The 20,288-nt window shown below is 41.7% G+C and overlaps 3 protein-coding genes across 3 annotated transcripts in view; all 3 read right to left on the minus strand.

Annotated features, from left to right (window-relative positions):
- Positions 1–3,446: 3,446 nt before the first annotated feature.
- cdkn1bb (cyclin dependent kinase inhibitor 1Bb) lies at positions 3,447–7,205 on the minus strand. The gene is made up of 3 exons (XM_083667238.1): positions 6,479–7,205; positions 5,989–6,118; positions 3,447–4,946 (listed from the first exon to the last, which is right to left on the minus strand). The coding sequence occupies exons 1-2, from the start codon at positions 6,918–6,920 to the stop codon at positions 6,000–6,002; spliced, it is 561 nt and encodes a 186-aa protein (XP_083523364.1). The 5' UTR covers positions 6,921–7,205; the 3' UTR covers positions 3,447–4,946; positions 5,989–5,999.
- Positions 7,206–8,115: 910 nt separating this feature from the next.
- On the minus strand, positions 8,116–10,881 carry yars2 (tyrosyl-tRNA synthetase 2, mitochondrial; the record flags this gene model as incomplete). The annotated part of the gene is made up of 5 exons (XM_083665782.1): positions 8,116–8,498; positions 8,766–8,936; positions 9,162–9,317; positions 9,603–9,770; positions 10,094–10,881. 5 exons carry the CDS (start codon positions 10,879–10,881, stop codon positions 8,339–8,341), a joined length of 1,443 nt encoding a protein of 480 aa, XP_083521908.1. The 3' UTR covers positions 8,116–8,338.
- A 2,895-nt stretch (positions 10,882–13,776) lies between these two features.
- pparab (peroxisome proliferator-activated receptor alpha b) overlaps positions 13,777–20,288 on the minus strand; it is a 28,496-nt gene continuing 21,984 nt past the window's right edge. The window contains exons 6-7 of the mRNA XM_083667020.1: positions 19,118–19,574; positions 13,777–18,943 (exon numbers count right to left, since the gene is read on the minus strand). Of these exons, the coding sequence (XP_083523146.1) occupies positions 18,699–18,943; positions 19,118–19,574 (702 nt within the window). The 3' untranslated portion in view covers positions 13,777–18,698. The remainder of the gene's footprint in view (positions 18,944–19,117; positions 19,575–20,288) is intronic.

The raw sequence follows: 20,288 nt of genomic DNA on the forward strand, positions 1-20,288 counted from the left end.
TGAATACTGTTTCAAGAAATGTGCTCAAGCGATCAAGGAAAACTGTAATCAAAGAACATATGACACACAGATACACACACACACCTTCTAGTGATATTTCCAGTGTGCGGAGCAGACAGCACTTCCTCCTCCTCTATCGACTCCCAGTGTTTTCTGCAGGGGTGGAGGGCTGAGGCTCCTAGACGGGCCCTTTGTCTGAGTGGGAGCCCCAGACACAACAGTGGTCCAGCGGCGGCCCCTCACAATGGTGCTCCACACAAAGCCGCACACAGGAGAACAATGGGCCCAGCTCTGAGTAGGGGTGAACACCAGAGCTGAGGTTACCCACCTGCACACTCCAGCAGCCCCTCAAAGAGCTGCTGCAGGTGTCTTCCTGTTGTTGCTGCCTTTAAGCAGTAGCTGGTTGGTAGAGGAAGGAGCCGTGTGCCAAGCACATGGCTGGTTGACTACCGATTCTCTGTTTTTAGTTTATTGATTGAAGCAGAAGATGATATGCAAAAAAGGTCTGGGTAAACAGATATGAGAGAAATCAACAGAGTTGACCCAGCAGGTCTAAGGTCATAAATGAAAGGTCATAAATTGGCATGATTGACCGAATGGAGTTCTGTCATGAATAAATGTGATAAAAGACATAGGTGTGGAACATGAATATGCAATAAATTATTAACAGAAGGACCAGAGCCATAGATGTATTGTGCCTATAGAAGGTTTACACCCCCTTTCAAAATGTTCACCTTTTGTTGCCAAGAGCCTAGAATCGAAACACATACAATTATATTTTTTTCCAACTGATTGACAGCCTACTGGACACTTATAAAGTGAAAGAAAAATTCAAAATAAATGCAATAATTAAAGAAAAATTAAACACAGAGAAGGCTCTCCTATAATGAGCTCAAATGCAAACATGTCTTCAACAAGTTACTTAATAAGTTGAATTTAATCCATATAAATGCAAGGAAAATAGTTAATGTGATTTCGGAATGAATGTCTTTGTAGGGTCCCTGATTTGAATAGGAATCAATTACACACTGTGTTGATTAGGCTGTCACTGCCAACTCAGCAAATGTCTAAATCTTCTCTTGATCCGGACAAACTCCCCAGTCCCTGCCGGTGTCAAGCATACCCATACCATGATGCAGCTACCACTGTTCTTAAAACAGGACATGGTGCAGACATTTTTTTATGGATTTGAAAGAGATTGTTTTTGTTAAGGGGATCCTACGTTATATAGACCAATTTTGTAGAGTGACGCGGAGGATGTTGTCCCATGGACTGTGCTTATCCCTCTCAGCCATTCAACTTTGTAGATTTTTTTGGTCTCCCCAGGCCTCGGGGTAGCATTCCTGGGCAGTTTTGTTCCTCTCCATTCACTCAATTTGTAGTGGCAACCTTATCAACAGAGTAATTGATTCCAATTGAAATGAGAGACCCTGCAAAGACAAGACTATACATTTAAAAAAAACAAAAGGGTGAACTATTATCATTGCATTCAATAGAATCAATTCAACTTATTGAGTAACTTGTTGAAGAAATGTTTGCAAAGCTTATTTTAGGAGCACCACAGAATGGGGGGTGGAGACCTTTGCAAACAGGTCTTTGCTGTTTTTCACTTTTAATAAATGATTGAACCTTTTTTTTATTATTATTCTTTCTCTTGAAATTGTCCAGTAGGCTGCATAGATCAGTGGGGAAAAATATTGTCATTGAATGTATTTCAGTTCTGGGCTCTATGGGGCAACAAAATGTGAACATTTTGAAAGGGAGTGTAAACTTTCAATACATACTGTACATGTATGTGGCTCTAAGTAGGACATTTCATTTAGGAGTGAAAATAAGTTGAGCAGTACCTCAGGATTTTCACATTGCCACATTCAAATTCACATTACCATTGATGACTCAATAAATGTGAAAATGTTATTGTTTTATTCTCTTTATAATTACTGAACAATTTTACAATAGAATATATTCTTACATATCATATACCAGGCCTACATGATGACCTATTTAGACTGCCTGGAAATAGTTTAATATGGTGGAATGTTTTTTACACACATGGAGTAAAAATATCCCAAAAAATTGGTATAAATAAATAAAGACTAGTTTCACACTACAACCAAAAGCAGGATATTTCCATCACATTAAATTCTACATTAGAAAAGCAGCAACAACAATCTGGATTACCCAATATAGGAAACAATACAGGACAATCATATTACAAATCGTCAGTCAAATCTCTGGTATAGTATTGTTCTTTGTATTAATAGGGTAAAATATAACATTCATGTAGATACATATTATGCACAGTCATATAGCATGTGTAATAAAACACATTTTCTATGATACTACAATAGCCTACCTCAGGGGAAATGCTTGAATGAACTATCCTTGATTTTGAGTGTGGAGTTGTGTATCTCGATCGTTTTACGTGTCTTTTACTGGAGACCTTGCCCAGAACCATAACTACATTTAAAAAGTGCCATCAAACAAATGTTACTGGCTGCAGAAGTGGTGTGCTTTCCTTAGTCGTCATCTGATTGGTTGGCCCAAGTGTCAATCAACTGGCTGTTTTGAAAATATTTGCCGATTTCATCATATTGGGAGTGTCACTGTGCTGTCTTAGAAAACGCGGCAGGTCCGATCTGCCGTCGTACGTATAGGACTTTTGAACAGAGGGCAGAGCATACGGTGAAATAACTTGAAATAGCCCAACTCTGAACCAAAGTAGCAATTAATCTGTTAGTATGTACCGGCTTCTACTGCGTATGACACATGAGCTTGAAGGATATCTGTTTTATGTGACAGTATATGCACAGCAGTGCGCGTAGCTCATCTGAAGGGATGCGCACGGGCGGTTCCACTTTGTTTCTGTGAAGAGATGCAATTTTAACCCTAACCCTATTGAAATATCAATGTCTGTCAAGGAATGAGAACTAGGAAATTAATAACATGGTCACAGTAATTGCCTTTCGTCATGTTTACCTACTATACCTCACCTAGGAAAAAGGTACAAAAGCAGGGGAAAATCCCAAATAAAACCTACTACGGACTTCATAAGTAAAGCATGAGGGACATCTCCACGTACTCACAGCAAACGTAGTCTTAACAAGATTGCACTAAAGTGTGTTTTGTACCCAGATAGCTTTCCTTCTGTTTCTATATTAGGCCATTATACTTATGATTTAGGGTATGGCGAAATCATGTATATGGCAATCATGTCCCCCCAAGGGAAAGTTTGTCTTCATGGCTTTGAGAAAGACCAAGTTATGAGGCTCTGGGATCTTGTTGAAAGTGTTATTTTACTACAAGGAAGTCTTTGTCACCAACTCTGTGTGTGTGTGTGTGTGTGTGTGTGTGTGTGTGTGTGTGTGTGTGTGGTGGGGGGGGTGAAGCTGCCTCTAGAGCATTCACACCAAGTGCAAACATGACAGACAAATCAGATAAATAGATTTAATTTTCTCTCTTTTAATTGATTGCAACATTTTATGACCACACATTACAAAATACACATCAAATATTTTATCAGGCTCAGTTTGCGACCTTAATGATAAAAACAAAACAAAACTACAAAAAATATGCTTTCACAATTTTTTTTTATAATAATGTAAATGCCACTTTGGATAACCATAATCAAAACCCCATTTTATTCTACATAAAAAAGCTTGACATAAATAAGTTAGTATAATTTCTCAGTGTTTTTACAAAGTTATGTACACAGGTACACTTCAAAGATTTACACAAATACACAGGCAAAGTGACTGCTTTTCTAGTACGAGTATTTCCTTTTTTCTTGTTGAGTACAGTTATTTGCCACTCTGAACACAGCCCATACTAAATTAAATGGAAATTATTTTGGATGCATGCACTTGCATGGTCAGCAGGCTAACAACTTGAACGGGTAAAAAAATCTATTCCAATTCTCTTTCCTGACTAAAAGAATAGTCAAACTAATGAACATCAACAGTACTGAAGCAACCATGTATTTGGTATTGTAGGACATTCCACCCATATAGAAATGCCTCCACTTAGAAGTTAAAGAATCGCTAAACAACGAAGGCACTTGGGGCAAGTCACCAAGTGGATGATGTTTGATTAATATGACCTGTACAGTTAGTAGCCTATGGACCTTATCCTTCAGTAAATGAGTACCTCACAACTCCGGAAGAAAAAAGAAGCAGATGAGTAGGAAGACGTGTCAAAAATAATAATAATCCAAAATTTAAGTGAGCAAAATAGGCCAACAGATTATCTCTCAACAAAATACAACAAATATCAGGCAACTTCACATCACTTTAAGTCATAACAGAAATGTGTAATTTTTCACTGCATTATTTTCTTGGGGTGGCTGAAATATCAACGAGAGAACTCACACTTAGTGATACTGAAATGACCTGAAAAATACCCAAGGCTACATATAAGGTACCATCCTTCACTCCAGAGATACACATATGACCTGGTGAAGATACATTGATGAGGAACAATTGAACCCATGATCATTTTTTAAATGTAGCAGGACTTAATATACTCAAAAAAGGTCACACTGCCTTGAAAAAAAATAAACACAGCATTTTGGAAACATTTTTTTAAAAAAAACAAAGAAAAAAAAAAAACTACACTGCAATTCTTCAAGTCAAATCAAATTCACACCTTTTACATAAAGGATTTTTCAATCATAATACGTTTTATGTGCTACATATGAAAAGGAGATATATACACAGGTAGTAAAAAAAATGAGCAAAAAAGGAAATCAAACCTAATTGCACACTGCTACATCGACTGCTTTAGAGGCAGTAACTTTTATGAGTGCCAGAACTTTAGTGTTTCTATTCAGTGCTTGCACAGCATCCCCATCCTTAGGAGAGTTGATATGTTTCTTTTGCTTTGTAGTTCCTCTTCAAAATCACCCAACACCAAGGTTTCCGATGAAAGGGAGACATACATCTTCAGCTCTGCAACGAAAAATAGAACTAGTTTTGAGATTGGTCTTAACATGGTTTGTTATACAAACGGGTCAAAACAAACAATACAACAATACTTTGTTTGAGGAAATATTTAGCAACCTTTAGCAGTATTGACATGACAAAGCATGATTCTATCTAGAATTATGTAAGTAATACTCTTCAAAAATAAAATGCTGACTTGTGTAAAGCAAGACAGCCCCAAAGAGACTTTTCATTAAAATAATGGTTAATTATCTACATTTCTAACGCACATGTGTGTTCTCCTTACATGGTACAACCAACGGTTATTCAGAATTTATCATATTGTAGTTTCATTCACTGGAATGGACAGATGTTTCGAGACGGTGTAGAGTGCACTACTGAAGAGACCAGCCCCTTCTCCTTCTCATGAGGGCAGTGGTTGCTGACGTGTTACTATAGTGTTGTTCAGAAGACTTGTTTACAGTTTCGTCGGAAACTAAACCTCACTGTGGCAGTGGTTGTAGTAAAAGTCGCTAAGTGTAGCCACTTGGACTTTAACCCTTTCTAGGACTGCGCCGTAAGTCACACAATGATGTATTAAATCATATTTCAAAGCTCATTTAAAAACGATTAGGCCACATGAGGAAAGAAATCCTGACGGATGATCAGTACTATATTGTGGAAAATGCGTCAACTGCTACACAGATTATTTTAACAGCGCTTCCGAAATGTTAACCAGAGGTATGGATGAAAGTTATTCACCGTCTGGCATCGTCACCCTACCCACTTGACAGTACTTAGCATTAAAAACTAATCATAGTCCAATTTAACTGCGCACCAACGATTGTAACGTGTTACCATATTTTGTTGTTGTATTTTTTAATGCCTGTAACCTAATGAACAATAGCATATGCACAAATATTTGACTACATGTCTACATCAAATCAAATGCTTGTAAAATAATTCCAACACAGTAATATTTGACACAAACATGGAAATAATCTCTTGTTTGACCGAGCTTCAAGGCCTGAGTCTGTTCCATTTGCAAAAGTATCAGATAACTGCTTACCTTTGTCATCTTCACGTTTGAGTCTTGGGACTGGATTTCCTGGGTGTGTGTTCCACAGAGTGCGTCAAGCCTGGGCAACGAGTAACATCATCCGAACTGGTGTGTGACCTTTTATTTTGGGACGAGGGGTCTGGAGGAGAAATAATAGAAGGTTTACAACAACAAATATTCTTGAAAATAAAGCATAGTCGTCATGGTCATGTGCTTTGCGAGGATGAGGTCCTATGCCATGGCTTGATGATTACAATTTCACATATTAAGGGTACAGGTATGGCTACATAAAACATTTGTGAATGAGGGTCATGCAGTCTGCTCGTAACAATATAACAAACCTTACTACTGTAATCAATCTGTTACCATGTCATGCATGCCTGATGCAAATTACATCGCTGAACACAATAGCGTAGGAAATGTATCCAATGTGGACTGAAAGAAAAGTACGCAAAGTCTTAGCATTTTTAGAACGTTAATTTAGAACGTGCGGTCGTACCATGGCAAGCTGGTCTTTTCCTCTGCCCGGTGCACTGGTCTTTGCTCTCCATTTGACTATCGGTGTTTTCGGAGGTCTGACGGGGAGTCACTACCACACAATTATGATTCCCGTTAAGATCCACATTGTTATTCCCAGAGGGGCAAACGCCCTTCGTGGATCGTTGGGGTCTGCTGTAGAAATTTGGAACGTCTTTACAATCCAATAATTTCCATTCGAATCTCCCGTTCGAGAGCGGCGTGTGACTCGCAAAATCGAAGTTCCATTTCGCAGTGGACGCCTCTTCCATCTCTTGCAAATGTCCCTTTAAATCCCTCTTTAACTCTTCGTGATCCACCGAGCCGAAAAGGTTTCTGCAGGCTGAAGGTTTCGGGTGATCCGACAACCGAGCATCCGTCCTTTCCAAAGTCGGGCTCCCATTTGAAAGACGAACATTTGACATTTTCCGAGAATCAAAGAACGGCCGAGTAATACACTTAAAAATGCGTAGTTCCTCCTTGCTCTCCGCGATCCAAAACAAGGGTAAAACGACTGATCAACACAAACGCATGCATGCCATGCATATGTCTGGATAGAAACAGTAACTGCCAATATGGGAATGCGAGCAAAAGTAGTCTCCACAGATCTTCAAAACAAAGTGCAGTAACTGAAGCCACTCCTGTCAATTTCGTCTCGTAGTAAGAGAGAAGAAATAACAGACAAACCTTTTCAGTACCCAATATGGCGATTGAGGGGAGGCCGACTGGGGTAAAAATGATTGACACAGAAAGCTATTTAAAACGGAGAAGGGCATTCATTGGTTAAAGACAATAGGCCCGCCTACTTCTCTTAAGGTGATACATATTATACGGGGCTTGCAACATCATAGTTCTGTACATGACATTTTGTAGCCAACTCATATCTTGTAACATGTAACTTACAATGTACAAATATACCTCAATAGTCATAGGTAACCTTGGAATGTAGCTGAAGGTATTTAGGGGTTACATTTGATAACTTAAAAACCTTTAAATTCTGAGAGAATTGCTTTGGTCACTATCAATTCTTCCTTGCACTGCATTGACCAAAATAAATGTAACCTGTTTGAGAATTGAAGAATAATTAAATGTAATATATAAATAATAAGGTGTATAATAACAAGTGGTCCTCTGTGGCTCAGTTGAGAGAGCACAGCGCTAACGCTTAGGTTGTGGGTTTGATTCCTGCTGGGACCATATATATTGAAATGTATGCATTCACTGCAATGTAAGTCACTTTGGGTAAAAGTGTCAGCTAAATGGCATATATGTAACAATGGGCAATTTACAATGAAAAAGAGAGATGAAAAATTATTCCTGCCAAATAGTCTCAATGCATTTTCACAACAGTCCATTTTTTCTCTAGTCCAACTGTTTCTAACTATTACAGAGAATGAAAAAAAAAAACTGTCATTCCTTGACATATTGTTCACTGAGTAAAAGCAAAAATCTCTAACTCTTTGAAAAAAACAATGACTGACTATATGCTATTTCATACATCATGAAAGGTGGACACTGACATCTAGTGGTGACACTCCAAACTGCATAGATTTGCTGTTTAATATCACAAGAGAAAAGCCACTGGACAAAGCATTACACAACTAGCAAGAAAACGAATCATTCCACCAAATATGTTTTAATACCTCAATTTCTCATCAAATCCATACACACACATATACCACAAGTGCACAACATCCCAACTCATACACAACGGATGCATTTCAGGTAGAAGTTACATGGTACATAATTCAATTTCCTGTCACTTTGAACCTCCCAGTTGTTCTGCCATACCTTCAGAAACAGTCTTTTAGAGTAATGAAATCCTGATGCAGGGCAGACAGCCTCAGAGGTTGAGCCACTTGATGATGTAGAAGTTCTTCTTGCCCACCCTGAGGAGGCTCAGACCGTTGGCTAGGATGTGTTGACCTGTGGTCAGTACCTGCTCCGGGTTGTTAGTCAAGCCGTGGTTGATCCATACGGCCCCTTCTGATACCATACGATACCTGCACATCACAATAACACAGGACCAGAGTCAGTGTAGGCACATGCAATATTTGCCTGTCACTCATAGATGCTCCTATTCAGAGGTGACTGGGAGAGACTTGGTAAACTGGGCTGTTGCTGAATTTGTTATAATGGTCAGTGGAACAGGCCTAACTTTATTACATTCTGTAATTCTCAAGGAGCAGGTGAGGGGAAGGGGGGGGGGACAGACAAGGAAAGTCCTGGGGAAGCAGTGCAAGGACAGGGATGTTGAAGGGGGGCCATACCCTTTGGCACCCTGGGGGATGGCCTCTGCCCTTCGACAGGCATCCAGGACAGTGGTCCCTGGCTCAAGCAGCAGCTCATGGAAGGGTGCCTCTCTGAAGAGCTCCTGCAGCTCAGCATCACTCATCTTCTCCAGTGCATGCAGGTTGCTGTGGTACAACACATTGGTGCACCTGGCAAATCAACAAACACACACACACAATCATTACACTAATACCAAGAGACATATATACACATATAGCACCTACCAACACACATAAACGCATGCTGACACACACATATAGTAAACACACAGTATGTACACACACTCACTCACCAACAAACCAACCAACCAACCCACTAATGCAAGTGCCAACACCCACACCCTCCCACACCTCCACACCCACGGTTGCCCCTACCTTTTGGCGCTCTCCAAGCCTTCCTTCCCATGGACCAGTTTGGTGACCTCAGCGGCGAGGCGTCTCTGGGCGGGCCGTTTGCCCGGCTCCTGTCTTTGCTGTTCCATGACCTTCTCCACCTCCGCCAGGGGGAGGAATGTGAACAGCTTCAGATACCTGCAGATATAAACACTCAGACTCACTCCAACATCACAACACGCTCAGATACTACCACTCTATTTAGACTGTATTATCACTGATATAGGCTGTCACTGCATCAGAGTTCACTGTCAGTCAGGCCTCTATAGCCTAATTTAGGATACAGGACACTTAGCTAGATGAGTGATGCAGAAACATACGTGACATAATAACTACATGCTCGCAAGGGTATTATAAAACCAACTGCCACACTATAGGCATGTAGATCCACTGGAGTCTATGTAGGCTAGTCACCTGACCTACCATTCGACACTATTGTCAGGCTGTCTGAGGAAGAACTGGTAGAGATCAAAGGGAGAGGTCTTGTCCCTGTTCAACCACACGGCGTTGCCTGCAGTCTTCCCCAGCTTGTCTCCTACGGAGCTGGTCACCAGAGGGATGGTCAGGCCATAAACCTCCTCTCCAGTCACCCTGTCACATAGAAATAGGCATATTGATGTATAAAGAACTGTTCTGTCGCCATCACAATCACACATGTATGGGGGTGTGTTAGATGCTTATTATTGTTATATAATTATGGGCCTAGGCCTAACATATTCTGCTCCAATATTTACTATCACTGAACAGTAGCTGTCATAGTCTGACACTGTTCAGTCTTCCTGGTTACATCTGCTCTATTTCACAAACTCTGCTCCTTGGAATCCGTGATATCAAAATAATGAGTTGTGTCAATATATTCGAATTTTACAGTACATAGTCCTTCATTTTATGCAACGTCATTCATTGAACATTACTTGTGAATGAACTCGTGTCCAGACATCAAGTTGCCCAGCTGGTCTGTCCCCCCAAGCTGGATCTTGCAGCTATGATGCTGATTCAGGTGGTAAAAGTCATAGGCTTGGAAAAGCTGATAGGAGAACTCTGTCAAACTCATGCCCTCTGCGCTTTTCAGCCTGGATAGCACACTATGCCGACTGAGCAATGTCCCCATTCGGAAATGTCTCCCGACCTCTGACAGAAACGCAACCACATTCCAGTCTTTGTACCAACTCAAATTGTTCAATACAGTTACAGTGCCAAGCTGTTTGGTGTTGTTCTGGAAGTTCAGTTCATGGTTGGTGAAAATTCTGTGCAGACTTTCTCTGATACACTGTGTGTTGTCCTCCACGGCGTCTGAGGATAGCCGCGCTCTCTCGCTCGTTTTCCCACTTGGGTCCCCTATCTGTGCCGTCGCGCCACCAAGGACAGCGATGACATTGTGTCCTGCGCTTCGAAAATGTAATAGCCCGATAATGGCGAGTAAATTCCCCACGTGAAGGCTGTCTGCGGTGGGGTCAAACCCGCAGTACACGGTCTGACTCCCTGTCTGCAGCAGTTGCGGAAGTTTATCTTGGGCTGCGTTCTCTGGAAAAGCATCCTTCAAAATGCCACGTTTGTTGAGAGAAAATAGTAGTCCACTGTGAGCACTTGAAGAGCAATGAAAACTGGACCTCAAGGTAATACATGGGATTGTGTTTTTCAATCTAATGCATAATCCATGCCGGGATGCGTAACATAAACCCCTGGTCATGGACGCCGCCATATTGGAAATGTGACATGCATCTCAGCATGCTGGGTTAATGGAAGTAGGGAGATTGCGCCATCTAGCTTACGCTATTGACTCAGTAAATTTACTATGCCCTGTATTTTTGTTTCTCCTGCTCTTTGATAGACCCTGACTTTTATTGTGTTTTTGGAATGATACATCTATAATGTACTTTATTTTCTTCAACATTTGGATAGACTTGTTTCTATTTATTCTGTCAATTACAATAGTCAATGGTAAGACCAATAGAAAAACTCTGAGCACTCTCAACATTCTATCCCCAACATTATCAGAATCAGAATCAGAATCTGAATCTGAATCAGAATTCTTTTACTTGGCCAAGTATATTTGCACATACAGGAAATTGACTTGGTGAGGTTGGTGCGTGGACATAAAAAACAATAGCAAATATTGACAAGTTTACAAAATAGCAAAGTATTAACAAAAACAACAAATTTACAAAAAAGAGCAGCAGAACAATACATCTTGTAGGCACAAGAGGCTGTGAAATGGTTGTGGGGCATGTACACTATAAATTAGAGTAATTTTAAATAATTATAAATTACACTGTCAGTGCGTTGTTTGTGTGACAGGGTGGGGGGGGGGGGTCAGAGAGAGGCATGATGTAGCTTATTCACAGACTGACTGAAGATTGAAGATCTTCAATGACATGCATGATATCTCTCTCTCCATCTCTTAAATGTGTGTGTACTGAAGAGCAACCTTACTGAAACAACTATTGAAACCACTGAGACACATCATAGACAAGACAGCGTTTGTAATGTAGCTCTGCTTAATGACCAGTAGATAGCGCTCTTAATCCTGAAATGTAGTAGCTGATTTGTACAGTACAAGTCCAATGTGGAACACTTATGGAGATAGATTACTGCCGATATTATTGTAAATAATAAATGCAAAATTATTTGTAAATATGCCCAAAGACTTGTGAATAAATGCTCTAACATTTGCAAACAAATGTCATGATGTGTGAATGAAAACGAAAGCAGTGACAAACATTGACCTGGTTTATACCATAGTTTGTTTAGTTTGACACAAGTCGCGAACACATCATTAACATTCCATTGTTGACCAACATTAATATTGGTCATTGTCGTTGTTTGTGAAAAGTATAAACAGAATGACAGCTATACAACAGGTAGATGCCAAGTGGGATCCTTGGGACGACCTTAAAACCCTAACTATTTACCTAACCATGCAAAACGGTGTATTGCGCAGTATCCCAGGCATGGATTTAACTGATGATGCTGCTTTTACCTGCTCTATTCCAACCTAAATAGCCGTTTACCTACTAAAAACAGTATCAACGAAGGTATTTATCTAGCTGGCATTTTAACAAAGATGCTTGTTTGTTTTTCAAAAATTTTAATTCCAATTTTTATTTTATTTAACCTTTATTTATACAGGGGGAACCCACTGAGACCAAGGTCTCTTTTGCAGGTGCACCTTGTCCACAATGTTAATACAATTTTAAAACAACACATAAAAAAATACAAAACAGTAAAAGTAAAAACAGTCCAAGTCCTCTACTGATTTGAAAACCGAGGAGGTATCCATATTTATGGAATTCACATCACAACTAATAGCACTGGCCGAGCAGACCGCACTGGCCGAGCAGACCACAGAAGGAGTATGTTGAAGTGGAATCAAATTTAAATTTGAAGCTGGACACATGTGGGTGGGAGTTTTTGGTGAGCCTTGTCAGTCAATCAAGGAAAATGGTGGTGGGGGGTACTGGGTGCAGAAGGGTGGGGTGTGGGGAGGGGTACTGCCCTCTCTGGTTGGGAGGCGCTGGGTGCAGAAGGGTGGGGTGTGGAGGGGGGTACTGCCCTCTCTGGGTGGTGACCAATGGTGTGGGGCATTGTCCATTTATAAAGGGTGGTGGAGGTGGGTGTTGTCCTCCCAAGGTGGGAGCTCAGTAGGGAGCCTGGAGTAGGTGCACGCCGTTCTTGGCTGCCTTTCTTGACTCTCGTGTTATGGATGTTTCTGCAATGTTCCCCGGTCCTCTGAAGACTGCTGCATAGCTGCACTGGTCCTGTTGCAAGGCCACATGAAGGTGAGGGGGGCCAGGTCTGGGCTGGTGGTCCAGTCTGGGTGGGTGGTCCGGTCTGGGCGCCATAGTAGGGGTGGTAGTCTGCCCTGTGATGGCCCACACTGTGGTAGTGAGCTGAGCCTGGTCCTGTCTGGCGGTGCTGGAATACATGATACGTACTCTGGTGTTGAGTGGGGTCTTTGTTGCTGGGGAGCGGTAGGTCGTCAGTGCTAGGGTGGTCTCACTCAAGTCCGGTGGGGGTTCCTGGGGAGCTGAGGTGCTGTATCTGTTGTCTCAGACTCTACATGGCCTGGTCTCTGTGAAGCAGCTCCCTCTTGACAGCAGATAGCTCTTTCCATAGCCCCTCCCTCACCTCTGTGAACTGTGTCATCATGGCATTCTTGACCTTCTTCAGCTCTCTGGTCAGGGCATGCTTGTCTTGTTGCAGGCTCTCAACCTCTCATCTCAGCTGGTGTCTGTTCTGGCTGAGCTGGTCTCTCAGGAGCTCTGTGTCTGTGTTTGTCAGCTACTCCTTCAGCTCAGGGAGCTCCACCTCCTGTAGGAAGATGCTGTTCCTTAATTGGATGATGGTGTTCTCTGGGGCCACCTGAGCTGAGCCCTGGGGACTCAGAGTGGGGAAGTCCCGAGTGAAGATACTGAGTGCTGCCTCACTGCTCTGGATCATAACTGTTGGAATATGGAGCTAAAATAAGACAAAATGCTTCCTCTTTCCAAAACGTATTTATATGAACAAACCAATGTGAGATGATAGTGTAGCCTACAAGATCATACTGATGTTAATCACAAATGAAGACGATGGAAAATACTTTGGATTTTAAAATCATTTTTATTTTGAAGTCAACTTGCTTATTGTTTAAATGAGTAGATATACATTCGTCAAACATTTACAGTATTGTTACCAAGCCACAGAAGACATAAAACACATCCAAAGACTGTTTCCGCAGTCCCTTTGCACGACACTAGCCACAAAACCACTGCATCAACTCCATGAAATTTAGGAAATTACAAAAAAGTCTAATTTTATCACTGCTGCCCCTGCTATTTTTCTATCACAGTTTTAAAAAACAATTGTTATTATTTCATCATCATCATCATCTGTGCTGTATGGCAGAGCACTTTAAACTCACCTGACCATGAAACAGGAAGAACAGTACCTCGCTATGTCCTGAGCTAGTTTAAACTAAGGAAGACTATATTTATTCCCTGATACATGTCAAAAAGTCCCTTGTCAATTAAACACAAAACAATACATACCTAAGGGTAAATCAGACATCTTAAATTCACCAATTACATGACTTCTCCTCTGGGTTTTGACTCGTGTTTTTTCAACCATTTTGATATCTTGCTTATCCTTTCACTATTGCAACTCTCTCTTGATAAGAGAGTGTCCTTCATTGTGTTGCTCATGAGTGTGGCCAATTCAGTTCCAAACAGCAGTTATGTTCCATAGATGTTCCAAGAATGATCTGTCTGCCAATCACAATTCTGATACCTTCCCTTAATTGTTTCATGATGTCATATTCTGTCTCTGTATAATGTCCATACTGTACCAGCAACTCAAGCTGATGACACTAATAGCTGTACAGAGCTGTGTGTTTCTGTCTGGGGCCTTGTGTCTAGTGTTTTATGGCATGGGCACATGTTAAGGCACAGATTGTGTGTAAATCCCTATTACCTACACCTGGTGACTCTAGAAGTCACAGGTGGAGCTGGATGAGAAGCAGCGCTGCATTCTGTAGAGGCCTGACATTCCAAAGGACTACATCTTGTAAAACTACAAGCAGTGTGAAACTCAGTCATCTACACATGGCATGATTATGGTTAATTAGGTTAGCAGCGAGTGATAGCCATATAGCTAGCAAAAAGCATGAAACAATGGGAGTGGGTTATAACAATATACTGCATCTTAGTTACTGCATTTATGAAACCACTGTTAATTGTGTCCAAGTGGAGAAATTATGAGTGCATAATGTTTTATCTATCAAAACAGAGAAGAGATAGAGCCACAGACACCAAACATTCCCTCTATGACTTAATTTTCAACCTGAGACCACATAATAGAAAGAGGAGAGACCACTATTGTATGAGCTGTGCTGAGCTTGCCACAGCTAAGGCATGAGATCATATTAATTTTGATTTTGGGTGAACTTCCCTAATAACGCTACTGTAAATAATATCCAGATAGCACATACAGTACATGGAATCTGATGGAGGTAATTTGTGAATGACCTATGCTCTCCAAAGAGCAAAAGAATTTAAGTCAAAAGTCACATACAGTACATTGCTAACGTGGTCACTCACTCCCTCTATAGTGTGGGAATTAACAAAAGGAATGTCCCCGTTGGGATTCAGATCTATGGATATATATCATCAATTACTTAGTTACCCACACAAATCTATTTACATTGCACTCTTCAATCTAGTTATTCGACAAAACAATTTCAACATATACTCAGATATACTTTAACTTTCGTATAAAAATATGATCCAAATCAATTACAACAATTATGTAAAGCGCTTAAGCAAAAAACATACCTACATTACTGTACACTTTAAAACATTGAAAAGTATTTACCAGACAAAAGAGGAATACAAAACTCAATCATCGTTAGTACCTTGTACACCTCGGGTGGTTAAAAGTTAGGGCGAGCAGTCATGCTTCATCTATGTACAAACCGTTTATACAATGTGTTACAGCGAGTGAAACTAGGTTCATTATTACACCCCACCAAATCACTGAGAGATTTGTGGATTTAGATGAGAATTTGGTGAGGTAAGCACAAACACTTTCTCACAGAAAATACAGTATATATCCAATGCATCAGACAAACATATGAATGATTGGTTCATATTATCTTTTCAACATTCCCAACAGTTCTGTGAAGGATGAGAGGCAGTTTTAGTATCAAATCTCTACAAGACCCTCACATCCAGGTGCAGGCATATTTGAGATCAGAGAACAATCCATGACTGAGAAATTGACATTCCATACCATTCAGATTTGACGTTTGTAAGACTATTTTGTAGAAAAAGTGACAGCAATCTATCATCAATGCAAAATAAAGTGAATGTATTTACCTTGATTTTACCCCCTGAACCTGACCAATGAAGTTAGATGAGGACTGAACTGATGGAAGCCAAAGGAAGCACTGTGGTAGGTAAGAGAGAAAGAGAGGGAGCTGGGGTACATTGAGAGAGTAGAATAACAGGCTGTCTGGTGAATTGCAGCAAATGTGAAAATTTGCTTTCAATCTGCCTGTGTTAAGGTTTTAATGCGGTTTCAAATTAGCCCTTTAATACCAGAATACATGACGAAATGGAGTGCCAAATATTTGTGTGTGTTTTGTCATAAAGGCATCAGAACGGAGGTACAGTACGGAGTCTCAGGTACGGAGTCTCATATCACACTCACTAAAGCACACACTTTGCTATAGTAGTGCTGCATTGTGGTGCATATACACAGTGAATCTTTGATTGAGAAATAATGTCTATCAGTCACTTATGGATTACATCACATCTCTTAAAAACACCCTGACGGAGCCGTTTTCTTGAGAATGGGAACTCTGGGAAACACTATTGACGTGGTGGGAAATGGGAAAGTGTGGGAAATGGGAAAGTGGGAAAATGTAAAAGTTCACAAGTGTGCCTCTCCGTCTGTGCCAAAAAAGAAGGACTTGCTAGAGGGATGGATCAAGAGGGATGGATCAAGAGGGATGGAGAGGGATGGAGAGGGATGGATCAAGAGGGATGGAGAAATCAAGCTCCCTTATTCCAACACTTCAGGTTCTCATCACAGACCTACAACTTTATCTCCTCATCCCTACTGATATCAGTGAATAGTGAATACATGCAAACGTATATTCAGCATTATTCATCAATTCATTCAGTGAATATTAAAAACATACAAATGTATTAATCATTAATGGTTGAATTATGCTGCTTTTCTTAAGACATGGCTAGTTATGAATAGGAGTAAGCTTGAAAAGGCAAAGCAGAGCTTTCACAGTTTCTATCAGAGTGGGCCTGAATAAGTACTGCTGTCAAATTTAAGCACTCTGTTACATGTACCAACTGTATAGGCTAAGTGGTATTTGGGCTGCCTAAATCCAGGCAGACACTGTGATTTCAGCCACAAATCTGCCATGAGCTAAGTTCTCACAACCAAATGTACATATCGGCTGTAAACGCGGGTTATCTGCAGTGAACTTGAAGCCTTGACTCGCATAGTGTGAGTTGATCCACCACATGAAGAGTAGACATGATCATGTCTGATTTGAAATCTGATTTGCCAGAATTTCCCTGTCGCGGCTCTACTCATGCAGTTTAAGAGGTACTCCGAGGTGATATAGGAGCCTCAACCAATGAGAATCCAGGATGTTGTAAACAATGGTAATGTAAGTTCAGTTTGGGACCATACTGTAATACCATAGAATACTTTAGCTGCATAATACATTCAAATTCTTGGTTTGTAACCATGACATTTTGGAGCTCTAGGACTAAAACTGCATTTATAGGCCTATTTGGCGAAAATGATCATGATCATTAGAAATTCCAATTTGTTTGTAAGAAGAGAGACAACCCCTGCTCTCCGTGCTTGGATATTGTCTCCAAATAATCTTTTTGACTTTTTCTCAGAAGACTAGGGCTACAGCTGAAATGTCGTACTATTTCGTGGCCAGCGCCATTTCTGCCGTTTGGCCGGGCAATGAACAAACATTGAACGGGAGGGTAAGAGAGGGCTCGGTCGCATCGCACAGTGTGATAGTTACCATCAGGAAACTTGTGCAGTGTACATTGCTTCAAGAGAGCATGACGTAGAGAATTTGTCTTGCAGTATGAGACCCTCTCTTCATTGGAATCGTCTGTGTTTATGAAAATCGCACAGTGGCCGTCTGGCTTTAGGCATAGTAGTAAAGGACAGTGTGGTCAGTGTTGCTTATTTCACCTCAGTGATATTTGGGGAGGGTAAACTGATCCTAGATCTGACCATTGTTACAGAACTTTTAACCTGAGCGAACACAGACAGGTAACAGGAGAGACACACTGTCATGGGTCTAAAGGGTTGACTAACCAATCCCACAACATCACTGGGAGAACACAGCCAATCACTGAGAAGCCGCCATAGTATCCGAGATCTGTGATAGGTCTGCACTGAAGTCACTTGGTGTCTTTTTACTGCAATATGGATGTGGATCATCCTTTAATCTCACCCTCAAGTTCGGTACAAAATGTAGCTTGGAAGGTACTGCTGGAGTCTTGTACTGTAGTTCCTCATTCTAGGGGTCTTAATAATAGGGGTTAGGGCAGGTGCCTACTGTACTGTATATGAGAAGTGGATAATTAGGACAGTGAACATGTAAGCAAAGAAGATTGCTTTATGATCCGACTCTGAATCACTTCTACCCAAACAAAGCAATCGCTAATTTGATCCATGTGCTTCTGACATTCTCTAAAAACCCAGGCCGTTACATGCTCTCTACGTGGGAGCTGTCAAACACTGATACACAGGCTCAGTCTAGCTCCACATTGCCCCTTCACATAGTCCTGTCCTGCTATGGCCTCATAGACACCAACACACTCTCTGACAAGGAGGTATACAGTAGCACTCCTGTTTCTTCAGGTCGCTCAGTGGTTCAACCCTATGACTATGGGGACTCTTTCAGAGCACAGTACAACTGGTGTCCTAAAAATGTAGGTTTGTGGAGTTCAAACCCCATTTCCTGTGTCCTCGTGCTCCCCACCCTCAGTACATGTCTCTGTAGATCTCCTGCAGGAGTGGGTGCAGCGAGGTGTCTTCTGTCTTCTTGATCTCCTGCACCAACTGAGCATGCTCGGTGACCAGCTGGCGGAGATCTGCCAGTTTCTGCAGCAGCTTGGGGAAGAGGAAGGCGTCATCCGGGTGGTTGGCCAGCAGGTGGAGCCGTAGGACCTGGACGATGTTCTCCTGCATGACCTCAATGTGCGCAATGTTCACCAGCCCTGGCCGGTCTGACACAGAGGGAGGGAGAGTTGCAACAAAGTTTAAAAAAAAAAAAAGAAAAAAGGTTAGAGCACAGTATTAGAGCATTTTTAAATTAAATTCCAATTCAAAATCTTTCCACAACCCTTATCCATGAATCTTATTCCCGCCCCTCTTCTTCTCTATCCTCCCCTTTCTCTCACCTCCACAGCAGATGATGGCAGCCACGAACAAGGCCAGGTCGCTGTCGTCCAGCTCCAGAGCATTGAACTTCATGGCAAACTGGAACTTGGGCTCCATCATTTCACTAAAGGGCCGCCGCAAGCTCTTCAGGAACTCCCTGGTGATGAAGCCCGAGCCGTAGGCCACCAGCAGCCCGTCCTTGTTCATGCAGGATGCTAGCATGGCGAAAAGCGCCTCGTATACGCCGTACTTCAACAGAGTCACCTGGTCGTTGAGATCCAGGCCCGAGAAGCCTGGGACCGACTTGGCGAACTCAGTCAGCTCGGTGACCGTCTCCACAGAGGTGCACTGGCAGCAGTGGAAGATGCGGACCTCTGCCTCCTTGTCCTGGAGCCTGTCCCCGGCTGTGCCCACCATCTTGGCTACCAATGTCTGCTCTGCCAGCTGGAGGGTCTCCATGTCATGGATGACGAAGGGCTAGAGAGAAAGGGTGGAGAAAAAGGGGGTGATGAAACAATGGTCTATGGACCAATTCCAAACAGAACCCTAGCTATTTGTAGGCACTATTGATAGGTATTAGGACTAGCACTAGATTTTGAATTGGAATTGGGCATTTAAAGACAGTACTAGACGCATAGTATAGTGTACATAGACAGAGTGAACATAGACGTATGTAGACAACCCTGCCTGGAGAGAGGAAGGACCAGGACCCATACTCTCTACACAACCCTGCCTGGAGAGAGGAAGGACCAGGACCCATACTCTCTACACAACCATGCCTACAAGATAAGAGAGTCCATACAAAACCTTTATTGACAGTCAGAGAAGAGAGCTGCAGTACATCCTGACTATGACATAATACAGTACACACCTTATGGCATGTTACAGTTAAGGCATGTATTGCTGTATATGCTAGGCTTACTTACTTCCCTGAAATTGACAACAGAGCCAGAGCAAACAGATGCTAGATTAGTGGTGGTGTTCAAAGCTCGGCAAAAACAATCTAATCTTATCTGTTGTGTAGCCTTAAACACCCAGGCAGCCACATTTTACAAAAACAAAAACTGTGCTTCCTCAAACAGGCGCTACAAGGACACCTGCTCCACATATTACCTAAAGCAGGATAAACAGCTGAAAAACAGAGGAGTCATTTTCCTCTGGGGAACTCTGTTCCCTTGTCTCTGGCATGGT

This window comes from Argentina silus, assembly GCF_951799395.1.
Source record: "Argentina silus genome assembly, chromosome: 3".
NCBI classification, from domain to species: Eukaryota; Metazoa; Chordata; class Actinopteri; order Argentiniformes; family Argentinidae; genus Argentina; species Argentina silus.

Bases quoted from the DNA above. Each gene is read 5' to 3' on its own strand.
- cdkn1bb (XM_083667238.1), bottom strand. From the start codon at position 6,920: ATGTCAAATGTTCGTCTTTCAAATGGGAGCCCGACTTTGGAAAGGACG. The intron at 6,119-6,478 runs GTACGACCGCAC...TTTCTCCTCCAG, and splicing joins GAAAAGACCAGCTTGCCATG to ACCCCTCGTCCCAAAATAAA.